General features: G+C 36.9%; 1 protein-coding gene across 1 annotated transcript in view; it reads left to right on the top strand.

Annotated features, from left to right (window-relative positions):
* Positions 1 to 21,099, top strand: part of MALRD1 (MAM and LDL receptor class A domain containing 1) — a 400,826-nt gene that overhangs the window by 245,886 nt on the left and 133,841 nt on the right. The window contains exon 19 of the mRNA XM_014584241.1: positions 12,061 to 12,148. Within this exon, the coding sequence (XP_014439727.1) occupies positions 12,061 to 12,148 (88 nt within the window). The remainder of the gene's footprint in view (positions 1 to 12,060; positions 12,149 to 21,099) is intronic.

Here is a 21,099-nt window from a genome sequence, read left to right as displayed (position 1 = left end):
CACTTAGCATTGCATTTTACATATTCATCCATTTTCAATCAAATGTCATAGTCTCATAATTTTTTTTATGGCTGAGTAGTATTCCATTGAGCACATGTGCCACACTTTTGAATCCATTCATCTGGTTTTGGACATTTAGGTTGATTCCATATCTTATCAATTCTTAAAGCTGCAGTAAACATAGATGTGCAAGTGTTTTTCCAGCTGAGTGTATTCTTATCCTTTGGGTAGATACCCAGGAGTGGGGTTACTGGGTCATACGATTGTTCTATTTGTAGGTTGTTTAGGAACGTCCATATTGTTCTTCACAGTGGCCGTACTAATTTACATGCCCACCAACAGTGTAGGAGTGTTTTCTTTTCACTACAACCTTCCAACACTTACCATTCTTTATTTTTTTAATCTTAGCAATTCTGACTGGGGTTCAATGGTATCTCATTGTAGTTTTGATTTGTATCTCCCTTTTAAATTATTTTTAACTAATTAATTTCTTTTTCCTCCCTCTTACCCTCTGCCATTTCCCACCCTCCTACCACACCATCTGTGGTATCCACAGTTGCTCTCCATGTTTTTATATCATCTGACATTTCAGTTTCTGCCATAAAGTGCAGATATTTTGTATATATTAAATGGGGACATGCAGTGCCTCTTTTCTATAGTTTGGCTGACTTCACTTAGCAGTACTTTTCCATATTTATTTACTTTGGATCAAATGCCACGATCGTTTATTTATTTATTTATTTATTTTTATGGCTGAAGAGTATTCTGTAGTGTATATGTGCCACACTTGTTCAATCCACTCATCTGTTGGTGGACATTTGGGTTGGTTCCATGTCTTAGCTAATGTGAATAATGCTGCAATAAACATGGATGTGCAAGTGTTTTTCCAACTGAGTGCCTTCCTATCCTTTGGGTAGATACCCAGCAGTGGGATTTGTGTATCATGTGGTAGTTCTATAGATCTTTGAGACATCTTCATATTATCTTCCACAGTGAATATACTGATTTACATTCCCACTAACGGTGTAGTAGAGCTCCCTTTTCTCTACAGCCTTGTCAGTACTTATCATTCTTTATTTTTTTTTAATCGTAGTCATTCTCCCTTAGGTAGTATCTAATTGTGGTTTTAATTTGCATCTCCTTATCATAAGGTGTGTCGAGCATTTATTCATATTCTTTTTGGCTGTTTTTACGTCTTCTTTGGAGAGTTGTCCGTTCAGCTTATTTGCCCATCTTTTTTATTGGATCGATAATTATTTTTTTTTCTATGTAAGCTGCTTGAGTTCCCTGTATATTCTGGTTATCAGTCCCTGATCTAAAGGAGAATTTGCAAATATATTCTGCCACTCTGAGGGTTGGCATTTAGAATGATGTGCTCAGGTTATATGCAAATACTACAGATTTTTATAACAGACCCAATCATCATGGATTTTGGTTACAGCAGGTTTCTGGAACCAGTCCCTGCACATACTGAGGGACAATGTGTATGAAATGGTAATAAGCTAACTTGTCATCCTGAGAGTAAAATCTCAGACCCTTCATAGTTTCTGACCTAAATGTCTATGGGAATTGGGCAAAGGAATGAATCGAGAGTACTAGGTCCAATGTAAAATAAGAAATGGCAATTGACATTTAGCTTTAGCTTTAGAATACTGGGGGCTGAGGCAACTGAGAAGCAGTATCTTGTAACCTGTCCTACTTCTAAAAAGATGACAACTGGGTCCAGTAGGTGGTGTGGTGGTTAAGATGTTGGACTTAATACTTAAAACTGCAGTTTGAGTCCCAGGCCTGACAGGACTCAACTTTCTCATTTTCTCTCTCTCTCATTTCCTCTCTCCCTCTTCCTCTCTCCTTCTGGTGAGTGCACATGCCCTATAACAAGTTAAATAATAATAATGAATAAAATTGAATAATTCTAAAGCTAAATGTTGGCAACCTATGTGACTTGAGAGTCCTTTTTGGGTTAAATTAAACTGTGAGCCGAGTCTAGTCTTTAGCCTAAGTGGTGAGATATTCAAGGATGGGATGACTTTTTGTTGATAAACATGGAAACACTTGACCCAAATGCCTAAGAAGGCATTCATTTTAATTTTAGGATTCAAAAATTTGTAGCAAGCTTTATTTCATAAAGACAAAATTAGCTAAGAAATATAATGCCAAATGATCCACAAAAAAATTGAAAAGGAAATGCTTCCCCCCCCCATAAGAACTCAGTCAGATTAGGTAAATATTAGATTTTTAAAAAGTAATCCTCTTATAGGACTTGACCTACTTATCTGTCCCAGAATTTTATTTCATCTTTCCTACTACCAAAGTTTTATTTTTATTATCTATTTCTGTTCCCAGCTTCTTGCACAGTTTAACTATGGCTTTTATAGCCCATGTTTAATGACAGATGGTTTCGTATGTCTATTATAATAATTGAAAAGCACCTGTTATTCTTCTCTGTTTTGTGTAGGTAATATGAACACAGTTAGAAACAAAATTACTAAGACAAAATCTGAGTTTTATAGAAATTGGTTTCAGGGTGAATCAGTTCAAAAGATGGTTAAACAATGTAAAAGATGATTTAAAACCATTTTATATTGGGACCAGCAGTTAGCGTAATGGCTATGTCGCTGGACTCCCACGTAGTCGACCGCAGTTCGCGTCCCGGACCTGGTGGCTTAAAACTCATGCCGGGCGCGTGTGCGTGTGTGCCCAAGATCCCGAGAGGAGAATGGAGGAGAAGGGATTGCAGTGTGGCCATCCCCCCTGGGGGGTGATTTCTTGCTTTCTGTCTCTCTGTCTCTCTCTGTCTGTCTGGCGAGTGCATGCACCCTATAGCGATAACCTCTCCAAAAAGAAAAAAAAGAAAAAGAAAACATTTTATATTGAGTCTAGCTAATATCTTCTTAAGTATTAGCCTGGAAGTTTGATATTTCTTGCTGCCTTTCTAGGGGCCTCCAGGAATTGTAAGTTAAAGGACTATATCAGGCTAAAAGGCTTCTGCACAGCAAAGAAAACAGTAATCAGAGTTAAGATACAATCCTTATATTGAGAAAGAATATTTGGGAGAGATTATTTGCAAACTTGCTTTAGATGAAGGATTGATATCTGGAATAAATAGGGAACTAACACAGCTTCCTTGTAGGACCAGCGAATAGCATAATAGTTGCATCACTGGACTCCCACATAGTCGACTGCGGTTCAAGTCCCGGACCTGGTGGCTTAAAACTCATGCCAGGCGCATGTACGTGTGTGCCCAAAATCTTGAGAGGAGAATGGAGGAAAAGGGGTTACAGTGTGGTCGTACTTCTGGGAGATAATTTCTGTTTTTATACTTCCTTGTAGGACCAGCGAATAGCATAATAGTTGCATCACTGGACTCCCACATAGTCGACTGCGGTTCAAGTCCCGGACCTGGTGGCTTAAAACTCATGCCAGGCGCATGTACGTGTGTGCCCAAAATCTTGAGAGGAGAATGGAGGAAAAGGGGTTACAGTGTGGTCGTACTTCTGGGAGATAATTTCTGTCTTTATATCTTTCTGTCTTTCTAGCAAGTGCACATGTCCTATAGCAAAAATCTCTCTCAAAAAAGAAAAAAAGAAAAAAAAAAGCAGCATACTTGGAAAAAGCAAATAATGCAATTAAAAATTGGCAAATGAAATTAACATAAAACTTTCCAAGAAAGACATACAAATGGCCAAAAAGCTTGAAAAAAATTTTCAACATCTCTTATCATAAGGGAAATGGAAGTCCAAACCACATGAAAATAAGAGATATCATTTAACCCAGGTAGAATGGCTATGTTCAAAAATATAAAGAACTAGTGTTAGTGAGGCTGTGGTAAAAAGAGAACCCTCCTTTACTGTTGATGGGAATGTAAATTAGCACAGCCACTGTGGAAAATATAGAGATTCCTCCAGCACTTACAAATAGAGCTACCATAAGACCCAGTAATACCACTCCTGCGTATTGACCCAAAGGATAGTCCAACAGTCAAAAAGGTATTTGTACATCTGTATTTATTGAAGCATTACTCACAATTGCTGAGACATGAAATCAATCTAAATGCTCACAAAGGCATGACTGGATTGAAAAAATATGGTATATATACACTATGGAATACTACTTAGTTATGAAAACTGAGACTTTCACATTTGATACAAAGCGAAAGGATATGGAAGATTTAATGTTAAGTGAAGCAAGTTAGACTATGAAAGGCAGACATTGTATTTCTCCACTCAATGTATACTAAATGTCTGTACTTTATGGCAGAAACTGACAGATTGAAAGATATTAATAGCAGAGAAAACAAGTGTAGCTACCAGAGACTGTATAGGAGGTGGTGGAAACAAGAGAGTGGGAGGAAGGAGCATATAAAATAATTTTAACAGTCTCACAAGTGAGAAGTTACCTGTTGAGAATGATGTGTACAGAAATATTTTTGACTTGTTTGCCATGCTATGCTTTTATGCTTTGAAAAGCCATATTGTATGCTGTGAAGATATACAACGATTAAATGTAAATAAATCGCTAAAAAAGAAATAGGTTATATTGCAAAATATCGGATAGTTGTCTAAATGTGTTTTAATAATGTAACTGTTTCACTGTTTAGGCAGGTTTGTAGAAACAGGCTAAAACAGAGATTCTTTTAATTCACGTTGTTTCTTCACTTTTAATTATGAAAAAAAAGTAAAAAGTGGACTTCATTAAGGAGTATAAGGAAAATCAAATACTAGTTTTCTGAAATCAGTAATGGATAACAAGGGAAGTTTTTTCCATAGTTAAATTGAAGAATATTGAGATGCTTGAGATTACTTCTGCCAGTTATAAAATGTCATGCAATAAATTAGCAATATAGAAAAAACAGTGAAATAGTAAATACACTTAACCAGCCAGTGGCAGGGGGTTTGAGGCAGCCGGATTCCCCATGGCTAACTACATAGTTTAAGTCCCAGACCCAGTGGCCTGAAAAACATGCAGGGTGCATGTGCCTATATGCTCAAAATTCAAAAAGGAGGGAGAGATGGAGAAGAGATCGTGGGGTGACCACCACACCCCCATGGGGAGGTGTGTTCTCACTTTCTCTTGCTTGCTCTCTCTCTGGTGAGTACATGTACCTTCTGGAAAATTTAAAATATATTTTTAAAAATAGTAACCATATCTATTAACAGTACTAAATATAGTTTAAATGATTTTTTTCTTTATTCTTTGAGGTATAATTTACATAAGTAAATGTCATCCCGTTTAGGTGTGCAGTTCTACAAATTTTAACACCTATATATTCTTGCATAATTACCATCACAACCAAGATAGAAAATATTCCCATCATCCTTCTTCCCAAATTCCCATTCCTTTTCTTAGTCAGTACCCTACTTGTACTCTCAGCCCTTGGAAACACAAATCTAATTTCTTTCTCTTTATTCCTGATTTTTCTAGAATGTCATATAAGTAAATTAATAAAGTATGTAGGCTTTGAGTCTTGCTGCTTCACTTCATCTAGACATTTTAGGCTCATAGCTATTGTTGTATATGTCATTAGTTCCTTTTTTTTTGCTGAGTGATATTCCATTATGCAGGTGTACTGCAATTTGCTTATCTGTTCACTACTTGAAGGATATTTGGGTTATTTCTATCTTTTGGTGATTATAAGTAAAGTTTGTACAAACTTCGTAAATGGATTTTTGTTCAAATACATTTTCATTTCTTTTAGGTAAGCAAAATGCCTATGTGTGTAACTGCCACATCATTTGAAAGTGTGTGTTTAATTTTATAAGACACTGCTGGGACCAACAGGTGGTCCAGTGGTTGGAGTGCTGGTCTCCCACATGACCAACTGCAGTTTGAGTCCTGGCCCTGGCCCCTTGCACACACACACACACACACACACACACACACACACTCTCTCTCCTTCTCTCTCTCTCTGGTGTATGCATGTGCTCTATAGCAAACTAAAAATAATAATAATAAGTAAAATAAGTAATTACATAGAAAAGAAACTGCCAAATCACTTTCCAAAATGGCTTTCCATTTTGGCTTCCCACCAGTTGCTCCACATAGAATATACACACTTATAAATGATAAACAAGAATTTCTTTCTTTTGTATCTTGATGAAGATGCATTATATCACGAATCGATATATTGAAATTTTGTATCCTTTATTCAAATACATAATAGCTGGAAAGTAGGTGACAAGGTGAAGTAATTTTATTTCCCTTATGACTTAACAGAGCCTAAAATGAGAGTGTGAGTGAATATGTGTGTGATGACAATAGTTTCCATATCATTTAAAATTTCGGGTCAATAATTCAGTTTCTTAAATATATGGGAGATTGAGATCAGACAAAGAGCTTAATGTGTGAGCCTAGACGTTTTAATATATTGTAGTTGGCAAGACCACTCCATCTTTATTTGGGGCCTGAAGCAGTTCATGAAAAGAACAACAAAGAAGAGCTGGTTTTACTTCATAAAATTTCCAAGCCAGTGATAGTTCTAATGTAAGTAGAATTGGCTTCTAAGATAAGGCAGGCCATTTAGATTAAACTGAATTTTCAATTACCCATTAAAGCCATTCAGTAAGGTACTGATAGAACTTAGGGATAAAATGTGGTTTCCCTAATGTTCAGAATGGCAATACTGTCTTGCATATAGTGTTTAGTATTTCTGTTTTAATATCCTTCTGTTTAAGGGGGGCGTGGGTAAAATACCCCGCCCCAGCCAGTGGCAGGGTGTTTGAGGCAGCTGGATTCCCCATGGCTAACTACATAGTTTAAGTCCCAGACCCAGTGGCCTGAAAAACATGCAGGGTGCATGTGCCTATATGCTCAAAATTCAAAAAGGAGGGAGAGATGGAGAAGAGATCGTGGGGTGACCACCACACCCCCATGGGGAGGTGTGTTTTCACTTTCTCTTGCTTGCTCTCTCTCTGGTGAGTACATGTACCTTCTGGAAAATTTAAAATATATTTTTAAAAATAGTAACCATATCTATTAACAGTACTAAATATAGTTTAAATGATTTTTTTCTTTATTCTTTGAGGTATAATTTACATAAGTAAATGTCATCCCGTTTAGGTGTGCAGTTCTACAAATTTTAACACCTATATATTCTTGCATAATTACCATCACAACCAAGATAGAAAATATTCCCATCATCCTTCTTCCCAAATTCCCATTCCTTTTCTTAGTCAGTACCCTACTTGTACTCTCAGCCCTTGGAAACACAAATCTAATTTCTTTCTCTTTATTCCTGATTTTTCTAGAATGTCATATAAGTAAATTAATAAAGTATGTAGGCTTTGAGTCTTGCTGCTTCACTTCATCTAGACATTTTAGGCTCATAGCTATTGTTGTATATGTCATTAGTTCCTTTTTTTTGCTGAGTGATATTCCATTATGCAGGTGTACTGCAATTTGCTTATCTGTTCACTACTTGAAGGATATTTGGGTTATTTCTATCTTTTGGTGATTATAAGTAAAGTTTGTACAAACTTCGTAAATGGATTTTTGTTCAAATACATTTTCATTTCTTTTAGGTAAGCAAAATGCCTATGTGTGTAACTGCCACATCATTTGAAAGTGTGTGTTTAATTTTATAAGACACTGCTGGGATCAATAGGTGGTCCAGTGGTTGGAGTGCTGGTCTCCCACATGACCAACTGCAGTTTGAGTCCTGGACCTGGCACCTACCTTGCACACACACACACACACACACACACACACACACACTCTCTCTCCTTCTCTCTCTCTCTGGTGTATGCATGTGCTCTATAGCAAACTAAAAATAATAATAATAAGTAAAATAAGTAATTACATAGAAAAGAAACTGCCAAATCACTTTCCAAAATGGCTTTCCATTTTGGCTTCCCACCAGTTGCTCCACATAGAATATACACACTTATAAATGATAAACAAGAATTTCTTTCTTTTGTATCTTGATGAAGATGCATTATATCACGAATCGATATATTGAAATTTTGTATCCTTTATTCAAATACATAATAGCTGGAAAGTAGGTGACAAGGTGAAGTAATTTTATTTCCCTTATGACTTAACAGAGCCTAAAATGAGAGTGTGAGTGAATATGTGTGTGATGACAATAGTTTCCATATCATTTAAAATTTCGGGTCAATAATTCAGTTTCTTAAATATATGGGAGATTGAGATCAGACAAAGAGCTTAATGTGTGAGCCTAGACGTTTTAATATATTGTAGTTGGCAAGACCACTCCATCTTTATTTGGGGCCTGAAGCAGTTCATGAAAAGAACAACAAAGAAGAGCTGGTTTTACTTCATAAAATTTCCAAGCCAGTGATAGTTCTAATGTAAGTAGAATTGGCTTCTAAGATAAGGCAGGCCATTTAGATTAAACTGAATTTTCAATTACCCATTAAAGCCATTCAGTAAGGTACTGATAGAACTTAGGGATAAAATGTGGTTTCCCTAATGTTCAGAATGGCAATACTGTCTTGCATATAGTGTTTAGTATTTCTGTTTTAATATCCTTCTGTTTAAGGGGGGCGTGGGACAGGAGAGAGACAGAAACGAAAGGGAATTTCCCAGAATAAAGCTACCTGGGTTTGTTCTTTTTGGGGATCCTTTTCTTAGCACTAGTTTCTCATGATAAGTTTATAATGCTCAATTAGATGCCTATAGAGCAAAAGTAGAATTAAACTTCAGCTTTTACAACTTTGTACATGAGGTATGATTTGTTATTAAAAAGACTTTTTAAAAAAATGACTTGGTATACAAAAGACCACAGTTATTAGTAGAAATTTATAGTTTAATATCTAAATTGTAATTATTGGGGATCAGCAGATGGCATAATGGTTACATTACTAAACTCCCACAGAGTTGACTGCTGTTTGAGTCCTGGACCCAGAGGCTTAAAACTCATACTGGGCACGTGTGCTTGTGTGCCCAAAATCTGAACAGGAGAATGGAGGAAAAGGGGTTATGTCACAACCCAGTCCAGGGGGTAATTTCTTGCCTTTTGCCTCTCTCTCTCTCTCTCTGTCTCTCTGGCAGGCAAATGTGCCCTATGGCAAAACTCTCTCTAAATAAATAGTGATTACTGTTCATTAAGTCTCAAGAATGCTAACATTTGAGAGGTGGCACATTAAAGATATTTTTATTAAAATTATGATTACATTGTGTTAGAGCAAGACCCAGTTGTCTTCTTCCTTGAAATAGTTGGCACAGAATTCTAATACAAGCAGTATCAAAATTCTTGTCATGTAATAAAAAGTAAATTCCAAAAGAAATGAATCTTATGCTAACACCCTTTTAATGTTAGATCATACCTGCTTACCTGGTATGATCTACTCTGGGTTACAGAATGTCATCTGTAATTTCCATAAATAGCCAGTTTTTTAATGTGTGACCATATAAAGAAAACAAAAGGAATATACTAATTGAGCTGATACACCAGAATGGAGCTATTTATATACGTGTATCTATTCCTCAGGTTAGCTTACAGATGTTTGTATGTACAATTGTACTTTCCATAAACTTTTGAATTGTGATATCAATGTTCTCTCTGTTAATAAACTAGGGATAATCACGAGCAACATGGTTATACCATAGTGCTTATTCTTGTTTTCTCTAGTTTGTCCTTTATCTTTCAGCTTTTTCTGAGCTGATTATTTGCATATCCTGTGGTATATTACAGTGGGATATACACATATTGATGCAAGTCACTTATTTATTTATTTTTTTTCCGGAGAGGTTTTCGCTATAGGGCACGTGCGCTCACCAGACAGACAGAGACATAGAGACAAAAAGCAAGAAATCACCCCCCAGGGGGATGGGGATGGTCACGCTGCAATCCCTTCTCCTCCATCCTCCTCTCGGGATCTTGGGCATGCACGCACATGCGCCCAGCGTGAGTTTTAAGCCACCGGGTCCGGGACACGAACCGCGGTCGACTACGTGGGAGTCCAGCAACATAGCCATTACGCTAACTGCTGGTTCCCGATGCAAGTCACTTATTATGAATTAATTTATTTTTTCTTATGCCTTTCCCCTTGTTTACCAAATTAGTCTTTCTTCTATTAATGCAAAAAATATTTTCTTTTAGTATACTCTACTAAATTTAGCCTTCTGTTGTTTGTCTATAGAGAATAAGTATATAATTTTTACTGAGCATTTTTTTCTACAATTTTATGTACTCTTTCTGTATTTCAGTTATGGTAACAATGAACAGGAGGGCACAATTTGTATTTGGAGTTACTCATTGTAAAGCAGCAGGACACTTTCTGTATATAACCATAAAATGGCCTTTAGACGATATCAGGTAGACTCTGCCCAATAGTCAGATGCATAAACCTTTTCCAATTTTAATTGACAAATCAGTGAGAAAATCCTGGTAGTTCTCAATAAAGACTGCAAAGTTGAGCAAGATGTCAAGGGGTTTGAGGTCAGTAATTTGACCTTTAAAAATTCTCTCCTTCAACTAGGGCATCAATGCATGTGATAGCATTTAAAAAAAAAAGAATTATTTATTTTATTGATCATTATTATAATTTTTTAATTTGCTTCAGGGCATGTACACTCATCAGAGAGAGACAGACAAACAAGAATGCAAGCTGCCAGGTCCAGGACTCAAACTATGGTCAGCCAAGTGGGAGTCCATGCCACCATGTTATCTGTTGGCCCCATGTCTGGGATAACTTTTGATGGAGGAGGGAACTTAAAAAATGAAATAGAATGTTTAAATCCTACATAAAGTACTGGTGAGGAAAAATTAAATGAAAACACATGTTCATATAATAGTGGTAAAAAATGCATTTTTCTTAAGTCAGAGTTTGCTTGAAGTTCTTTATTATTAAATTATAGCAAGAGTCTTAGTAAGTATGCAACACATTTGCATAAGTATTAAAATAATTCATCATGATTAATTCTATTATAGTAAATCTCAGCCCTAATCACAATCTGCCAGCTACTATAGCGGTTTGTCAGTATTTCATATTTTACTGGAGTTTTGGTGGAATTGCAGCCCCTTGTAACAGCACAAATGTCATCCGAGTTCACTGTGATTAATGTGGCTCTGAAAGAGATCTAATAATGATTAGCCAATTTCATAAAGTGTTAGAGAATAAGGTCTGTGTGTGAGAAAAATTTTAAAGCCTTTGAAAATACACATCCTAGCATGTAACTCTGGTAGCAAATTGGGTTTCCAGAAGCATGAGGAAGTTTAATTTAGGACGCAGATGAATTATGTGGGCAAAGGCAATGGCGGGAATAGGGGCAATCATTTCCTTACAATACTTAAAGGATCAGAAGGAAACAAGGCAAATCTAGAACTAAATGTTGAAACATATAGGGAAGCTGGAACCAGCAGGTGGCATGATGGTTAAGGCACTGGACTCCCTCATGGCCTACTGTAGCCCAAGTCCCAGACCTGACTGCTAGTTTTCTCACTTTCTCTTTCTTTGTCCCCACTTCCCTGACCCTCATGTCTCTCCGGTAAGCACACATTCCCTGTAGCAAATAAAAAAAAAAAATGATAAATAAAATTAAGCAAACAATTTTTAAAAAGAAACAAAGAATTAATTATCTATCTGATACTGAAATTTCAGAAAGTTGAAATTCATCAGAAAGAATAAATTATGCAGGTCTAATGAGCCCAGTAAAGTGTGGAGTTTCCTGTTGCTGGAAGCATTCAAGAAGAGTCAAAATGACCCTTCTGGAGAAGATAGCAATGTGTTATTTTTTAGAGAGAGATTTTTGCTATAGGGCATGCGCCCATTCCAGAGAGACAGGAAATGAGAAATCACCCCCTAGGGGAATGGCCATGCCACAGTCCCTTTTCCTCCATTCTTCTCTTGGGATTTTGGGTATGCATGCACATGTGCCCGATTCAAGTTTTAAGCCCCCACACCTGGAACTCAAACCATGACTGACTATGTAGGAGTCGAAGGACATAACCATTACACCATCTGCTAGTCCCAGTGCAATGTGTTTTTATAATAGTTAAAAAAGTTGTTTTTAGGTAAATTCTGACTTTTTTTTAGCTAAATGGTCACATAATAAATTTCCTTCACATTATCAACAAATTTCTTATATTTGTCTTAGATTTTGGTGGAGGCGTCAGTGGGAGATGGATTCACTGGAGATATTGCAATTGATGATTTGTCATTCATGGACTGTACTCTCTACCCTGGTAAGAGATTTCAGTACGCTAATATTTCCAAACCTGTTTGTTTAGAAGAACTGACAAGGAAATCAATGTTTTATTTCTGTAAATATTCCAAAATGTCCTCCTTCTATTCTGCTTCTTAAATTTATTAACTTTAGAAAACATTGTCATAAGTCCTTGCTTGTTTTTGTTTGTTTGTTTGTTTGTTTTTGAGAGGTTTTTGCTATAGGGCACATGTGCTCACCAGAAAGACGGAGAGAGACAGAAAGTGAGAAATCATCCTCTGGAGGGGTGGCCATGCTGCAATCCCTTCTCCTCCATTTTCCTCTTGGGATCTTGGGCATGCATGCACATGTGCCTGGTGTGAATTTAAGCCACTGGGTCTGGGACTTGAACTGCGGTCTACTACATGGGAGTCCAGCGACATAGCCATTATGCCAACTGCTAGTCCCAATCCTTGCTTGTAATTAGTCTTAACGTCTTTATAAACATGGTAAAGGAGTTTGAATCTGTTATGTTTTACTACATGCAAATGTTAGGTCGTAATTTAAACTCTAATTTCATCATATTTAAGAATTGTAATAATCAAAGTGGTTGCCTTATAATTACAAGTGTTAGAAACTTTATTAATTTCTCAATTACCTTTAGTGATGTTTTGCTCTTGGGCTACACTTCAAATATTCCCAAGTATTGCCTTCAACAATTTCCATATTTTAAATTTATTTCCATTAAATAGCCCTTGCACGCTGTTGGTGGGAGTGTAAATTAGTATAACTATTATAAAAAGCAGTATGGAGGTTCTCATCTTTTTTTTTTTTTTTAGAGGTTTTTTCCTATAGGGCACATGCACTTGCCAGAAAGACACAGAGAGACAGAAAGTGAGAAATCACCCCAGGGAGGATGGCCACACCGCAATCCCTTCTCCTCCATTCTCCTCTTGGGATCTTGGGCATGCACACACACATGCCTGGTGTGAGTTTAAGTCTCCGGATCCAGGGCTCGAACCGCGGTCGACTACATAGGAGTCCAGTGACATAGCCATTATGCTAACTGCTGGTCCCTGGAAGTTCTCATAATATTAAGAAAATAATTACTTGGAGCCAGCAGATGGTATAGTGGTTCTGTTGCTGGACTCCCACATGTTTAACCACGGTTCGAGTCCCGAACCAGGTGACTTGAAAACATTCTAGGCATTTGTGAATGCATACATAAGATATCAGGAGAAGAATGGAAGAGAAGGGAGTGTGGTGTGGCCATCCCTCCTGGGGGGTGATTTCCATCTTTCCTTCTCACTCTCTCGCCAGTGAGTACACATACCCCAACGCAAAAACTTCTTAAAAAAAAAAAAAGGTAGAACTACCATACAATCTAGCAATCCTACTACTGAATATTTCCAAAGGAAATGAAGTCTGTATGTCAAAGAGATATCTACAGTACCCTGTTTATTGTAGTATTATTCACAATAGTCAAGAAATAGAATCAATTTATGTCTATGAATAGATAAGAAAATGTGGTCAATATACGCAGTGAAGTACTATTTATTCATAAAAAAAAAATCCTGGTATTTGTAAAGCCAAAGATGAATCTGAATGACGTTATATTAAATGAAATAAGCCATGCACAGAAAGACAAATACTACATTATCTCAATTACAAATAGAATCTAAAAAAGTAGAGCTCATAGAATAATAGAAAGTATTAGTTGTTGAGAAAGTCATGACATGTTTTTCTATGCAAAAGTGCATGACTTTACTGATGACACAATAGAATGATGGTTACCAGGAGTGAGGTGGGTGAGAGGGAGTGATAGTTGAGGAGATGTTGGTCAAAGAATACAACATATTTGGGTAAATAAGAGTTAAATGCAAGAGTTGTATTATAAAAATGGTAATTATAGTTAACAATATAGACCTTTCTTGAAAAGTCTTAAAAAGGTGCCTATGCAGTATTCTCATCATAAAAATATTAGGTCTGGGGAAAGTCATGACACATTTAATTTAATTTATTTTTTAATATATTTTTAATGTCAAGAAAAGCATTTTTAGCTTTAACAATAAGAGAACCTTGCTTAAGACTTAAAGCTAACAGACTTAAAGGAAACAGGCTAGGATTCTGTTCGAATAGTAGGTATGTGGACCTATCCACAACTCAAGAGAAGAAAAAAATCTTTAACTCTGGAAAATAAAGCATAGAAAAAGATAAGTAATGTTTTAGTCAAAAGTCACAAAATTCTATTTCACTTCAGACTCATGTACTTCTGTTGTGGCTCTATCTTTTTGTTTAAATTACGGAAGATGACATACAACTCTGAACTTGTCCCTATCATTAAGTTGGCCATTTTCTTAGTTGTTTTTGAACTCTTATTTCTGTGTATCTGACTTGAGTTTTCCTGAGATAGCACTCCCTTCAGAACTTCTTGGAGAACTGGTCTGGTGTTGGTAAATTCTTTCAGGTTTTGTTTATCTGAGAATGTTCTTGTCTTCTCTTCCCATATGAAGGATAATCTTGCTGGATATAGTATTCTTCATTGAAATTGTTTTTCACTTATCACTTTGAGTATATTTTTCCATTCGTTCCTTGCTCACATTGTTTCCAATGAAAGGGCCACTTTTAGCCTTATGGGATATCCTTTGTAGGTAACTTGATATTTCTCTCTTGCCAATCTTAGTGTCTTGTCTTTGTCTGTGGTTTTGGTCAATCTTACTATAATGTGTTTTGGAGAAGATCTTCTTGGGTTGATCCTATTTGAGGTCTTTTGTATTTCTTAGGTCTGGATCTTTGAATGTCTCTCTAGGTTTGAAAGTTTTCTTCCAGGATTTCATAGAATATTAGTTCATATTAGTCTCTTCACTTTCTGGGATACTGATGATCCAGATATTTGGATGTTTAATGATAAAAAGTATTTCTTGTTTATTATTCTTATTATTGGAGGGGCCTATTTTCTCATTCTTCATGGTGGGTTTTACTAGTCCAGTGATTCTTTTTTTCTTTTCTTTTTTTTTTTTTTTGAGAGGTTTTTGCTATAGGGCGTGTGCACTCGCCAGACAGACAGAGACATAGAGACAGAAAGCAAGAAATCACCCCCCGGGGGGATGGTCACACCACAATCCCTTCTCCTCCATTCTCCTCCTGGGATCTTGGGCATGCATGCACATGCACCTGGCATGAGTTTTAAGCCACCGGGTCCAGGACGCAAACCGCGGTCAACTACGTGGGAGTCAAGTGACATAGCTATTACACTAACTGCTGGTTCCCAGTCCAGTGATTCTATCCTCAACATCTGAGATTCAATTTTCTGTATGATCTAGTCTGCTTTTAATACTTTCAGGGGAGGTTTTGACTTCCCATATTATAGTCTTCAGCTCGAACAGTCCCATTTGTTCTCTTTTATGGTGTGTATTTTTTCTTTCAGCTCTCTCAAGAATGTTGTCTTCACCTTCTGGAACCCATCAGCTCTTTTCTTCTGGTGTTCATTGTCTCTCTTCTCTTCCATCTCTGTTAGATTTGTCATGAATAGTATAAATTCTTTATCAGACATTTCTGTGAGTTTTATTTTACTATCTGTGGATGAAGGCATTTTCTTGCTTCCTCATATTCCTTCTGTCTTTGTGGTGATTTCTAGTCATTTGATTAGGTTATGGAAAGAGACAGAGAGAGAGACAGAGAGAAAGATAGAGGGGGTTCTTTCAGGGTCTTCTGCTGACTTCTCAGCAGAACATCTTCATTTATTCCCTGAAAGCATCTAATCAGCACTCATGGCAGACTCAGTCTTCTTGTCATGACACATTTCAAATGCATCAATAGTAGCTATGTGAGGTAATTTGCAGATTTAGTTCTTTCATAACGTACATATGCTTCAAGACACATGTTTTGTTCAGAAATTGAACACAATTTTACCTGTCAATTTAAACAAACAAGCAAAGAAACAACTAATACATGTTTCCCAGATTTATATTTCCATCTCCAATGTTTCTCTAGAACTCCAGACTTAAATACAAACAATCTACTATATGTCTCAACCTGGATGTTAAATAGACATCTCAAAGATAATAAAGGAAAATAACTACAATGAACACAGCCTACGATTAAGATAGTACTGTTGGGGAAATTTTGTTCTGGCCAGTACACAGGGATCTAATAAACTCTAGATTTAGATATCAAACTCTTGGACTATGATCCAACATTCAGACTGGAGGCTCTGAAACTGCACATCAAGAAAGAACAGAGTCTTCTTTCTAAAGTGATCAGGGACCCAGCGGCATTCTCAGTTGATGAAAACCTAACCTCCAGGCCAGTTCTATCACTTTAGTATCAAGGACAGAGGCACACTAGCCCCTCCCCAGGCATAATCAGGGGACTTAATCCTTTGGCAGTAGCTGGGTAATTCCCCTCTGATCCTCCATTCCACTGCAGTAGTCTGGCAGGATTGATTACATTCACCATTCTGTTTGGTGGTTTCCACAGAACTTCAGGAAGTCCAGTCCCTCTCTGGAAGGTCAACAAAAGGGAAGCCAAAAAAGAACAAGCTTACCCTTATTTCTCAATGTCCAAAAGCTAATTCATGATTACCAACTGCCCCCCAATCCTGCCACTCATTCATGCCTCCCTCTTTTAGCAAATGACAGTTTTTTTTTCCCCTAGTTGTTTATGCTGTATGAACAAATCCAATCAGATGTTAGCTTAAGATCTATGCATGAGTCATTCCTCATCACTCTCACTACTACCTTTGGTCTAAGCCAGAAGAGTCTCTGCATGGATTATCACAATTTCTTTTAAAATGATTCCTTGGCTTTTACCCTTTAACACTGTATTATCAGAACAGCAGCCTAAATGATCCTTTTGAACTTAGCTAATATCATGTTACCTGATCATTGAGCTTTTTTTTTTCTGTGACTTTTCTATCTCATTCAGAGCAGAAATCAAACTTCTAATAGCTCTCAAGAAATAAATGTCTGGCTTCCTCATACCTCCTGACTCCACTTTTCCCTCTGTGCCCCTCATTCACTTCTATCAACTACCAAGTTACCTTAAATAATCCTTAAGAACTCCAGCCATTTTAGGATCAAGACTTTTCCACCTGGCATATGCTTTCCTCAGATGCCACTTGACTCCCTTACTTCCTTTGGAGCTCTGCTCAAAAGTTTCATTTTTAGTGAAGCCTTCTCGGAACACTGAACACCTGTCATGTCTTCCTTATTTGGATTTTTCTTAACCCATGTATTCTGTGGGTTATTATACTTTTTAAAGAATACGTGTAATACTTATAAAGCTTTTTGTTTTCATAATAATGTTAGCTGTGTGTGAGAGACATATTACCCACTCACTGACCTCTAGCAGCTAAGTGTCTGGCTCATGGTAGTTCTCAATAAATATTTGGTAAGTAAGTAAATTGAAAGAAATATGTTCATATTGTAGTGTGTTTATATACTTTTACTATATATTTTAGCTTCTTATTATTACTAAAGTATATTTATGTGCAACATATAATGTCATGTAAGTCAGCTTTTATTTAAAGAGATCTCAGTGGTGTGAAAGCACAAATATCTATTTCTCATTTTTAAGTGTGTGGGTTGACACAGAATAGCAATAGCAATGGTATGTGCATTTCTTACTCATACTCTGTTACAGAGCTAACAGTTACATACCTATTTCTTACTCATACTCAGTTACAGAGCTATTATCTACGTATCTGTAGTTTACAGCTATGTATCTCTGTACCATATGTCCTGCCTAATACTATAGCTTAAGGATCAAGTCCTTATCTGAAGCATTCTGCTGTCAAGTTGGGGGAAATAAAAAGTACTTACAACTTTTACTGGGACATGGTATACATATCTGCTTGTGTCTATTAGAGCAAGTCATGGCGTCAAGCTTAACAGGGGGGCAAGAAATTATTCTCGACTTACAAGGAGCTTGGCTATGGTAAGAGCTGTAGAAAAGCCTTGCAAGAGAGCACTGATGGTTGGCACAGTGGTACAACTGACCGCTCATATGTATTGTCTCATATAATCCTATAACCTTTAAGAATCTAGAACAGTGCCTGGCTTATCATAGGTAAATAGATTTTGAATGTTGAGTATGATTGATGTCTTGTCATTCCAGTTTAATGGAGAAGTTTGAGAAGATGACCTCCCCAAGGATAACTAGCTATAAAGTGGCAGAACACATCATCTACTTATTGGGTCTACAATATTAACCACTAGTATGATGCAGCTCATCAAATGCACTAACATGCAAGAAAAAATGTTTCAATTTTTAATTTACATATGTGAAAAAATTAAATTTAAAGAACATAAGTGAGGGACAGCTGACGTTGTGGTGAAGGTGTCTAGATCCCACATGGCCATTCAAGTCTCAGACTGGTGACTTGAAAGCACACTTGGCCTGTGTGTGTGTGTTGGCTTATCATAGGTAAATAGATTTTGAATGTTGAGTATGATTGATGTCTTGTCATTCCAGTTTAATGGAGAAGTCTGAGAAGATGACCTCCCCAAGGATAACTAGCTATAAAGTGGCAGGACACATCATCTACTTATTGGGTCTACAATATTAACCACTAGTATGATGCAGCTCATCAAATGCACTAACATGCAAGAAAAAATGTTTCAATTTTTAATTTACATATGTGAAAAAATTAAATTTAAAGAACATAAGTGAGGGACAGCTGACGTTGTGGTGAAGGTGTCTAGATCCCACATGGCCATTCAAGTCTCAGACTGGTGACTTGAAAGCTTGGCCTGTGTGTGTGTGTGTGTGTGTGTGTGTGTGTGTGTGTACCCAAAACCCCAAGAGGAGAGTAGAGGAGAAAGGATTTTTGTGTGGCCGTGGCCATCTCCCCTTGGGGGTGATTTTTCACTGTCCTTCTCTCACTCTCTCTGATGAACGCATACACCCTATAGCAAATTTAAAAATAAAAATAATCAATGCGACCACAGAGGCAGAGGAGCAAACAGAAGAGGAGTGCAGAGGGTCAGACAGTGGTTGGTCCACATAGGAAGATCCTGGGTTTGCAGCCTGGGACCTCCCAGTATGTGCCTGGCATGTACTGGTGTGCCCGTGATCCAGGCTGGTTGAGGCTGAGGGTGGATTGCAGCATGAGGGCCTGGTCTGGGAGAAACCTCTCACTCCTACAAAACAAACCAACAAACAAGCAGGTTCAGAAAAGGAAAAAGTACAGAAAGGGAACCCAAGACACTGTTGCAACTGTTTCTGTCCCAGATACCCTGCTAAATCCATTTTGTGGCTGATGGTTTCACGGTGGAAGCAGAAGAGCTGCCAGATACATAGGCAGAGGTGTGAGATATCAGTTACAGATTATTAGTTCCAATATTTTGGTTCAGGTTTTGGAAGAAAAAAACCGGAAACTTTAAAAACTATCTGAACTGTGTATTTTTTGTGTAAGCTTCATGACAAAAGAAACTCAGGTCAAAACCACAAATCCTGTAGAAGGCATAGCTTTCAGAAAAAAATTGATGTAATCTTTCCACAAGATGAAACATAAAAACAAAAGTTAGACTCAATAAAAATATTGTTCTTGATGCTTATGAAATTATTTTTCATGGTACCATGTTAGTTCAGGTGAGACTAGAGATTGTAGGTTCACTGATAGACATCAATTGCTTTTCATTATTAACCCATTCTTTTTTAATCTACATATTTTTCCCTCCTTGGTAAACAAAGCAAAATAAAACAAAAACTAAAAATCACGTACACACTAGCCCAAAATATTGACCTAATCCTTAGAAGTATAGTTTTCTATATTACTTGTAACTTTTATTTTATAGAAAATGACTGAAAAAAGATATGTATTTTACTTTTACCTCTCTTTGCAATTTGCCTCCCTTATTTCTTTTAATGACATTAGTCTTCTTCAGTAATCCAGGTTTGAAATCCATAATCATCTTTGATTTTCCCCTTAAATTTTTTCAGTTGCAATTTCTGCTCACTGTAACTTCAAAATATGTCTCGTATCTGCTCTGGTTTTTGCCCATTACCTCTGCCATGACCCTGGTTCAAGATAATGTTGACTAAAATGGAATATTTTTACTGCAAATGTTTATTAATTCTACCCAGTAATTTTTATACCATAAACCTAATTTCTTTTCACTTTGTCCTAGAACATCATTTGCTTTTCAGGTCTATGCTTCAATTTTCTCTTTCTGTCTTTCTTTCTTTAAAAAGAATTACTAGTTAAAAAAAAAGAATTATTAGTTACAATTTAACTTTATTTATCCATTCATTTATTTATTTCAATTTGACCAGAGAGGGAGGGAGGAGGGGAGAGAGAGAGAGAAAGTGAGAAAGTGAGAAAGCAGTTCACCAGATCTGGGACTCAAACCGTGGTCAGTCATATGGGAATCCAGTGCCCCCAACCACCACCACACTACCTGCCGCCCCCCGAGTGAGAAAGCAAGTCACAAGTCACCAGGTCCATGTGAGAGCCCAACATCCTTATCCACCTGCTGGTCCTCAATTTTCTAATGTATAGTAATTTCTAATTTAATTTTCAAATCACTCTCAATTATGGGTCTTACTTCCTTTGATTCAATACTTTGATGATGTTCTTATTTTTATCAGTTTCATGTGTATTGGCAAGTAAAATTACATATATCTAAATTGTACAGTGTGATGTTTTAGTATATTTATATGTTATAAAATAGTTACTACAATCAAGATAATTAACATATTTATTGCCTTGCTTAGTATCTTTGTCTGCGTGTGTTTTTTGTGTGGTAAGAATGCATACAATCTATTAGTAAACTTCAAGTTTTTAATTTGATGTAGTCACACTTGTTTTGCTTTTGTTGCCTGTGCTTTTGATGTCATGTGGAAAAAAGTCATTGTGAAGACCAATAACACAGGGACCAGCAGTTAGCGTAATGGCTATGTTGCTGAACTCACATGTAGTTGACTGCGGTTCGAGTCCTGGACCCAGTGGCTTAAACTCATGATGGGCATGTGTGTGTGCGTGCACAA

The sequence above is a fragment of the Tupaia chinensis genome, unplaced genomic scaffold (genome assembly GCF_000334495.1).
Source record: "Tupaia chinensis unplaced genomic scaffold, TupChi_1.0 Scaffold146079_1, whole genome shotgun sequence".
Taxonomy (NCBI): domain Eukaryota; kingdom Metazoa; phylum Chordata; class Mammalia; order Scandentia; family Tupaiidae; genus Tupaia; species Tupaia belangeri.
Note: the sequence above shows the minus strand (reverse complement) of the source record. Positions and strands in the feature narration are given on the sequence as shown.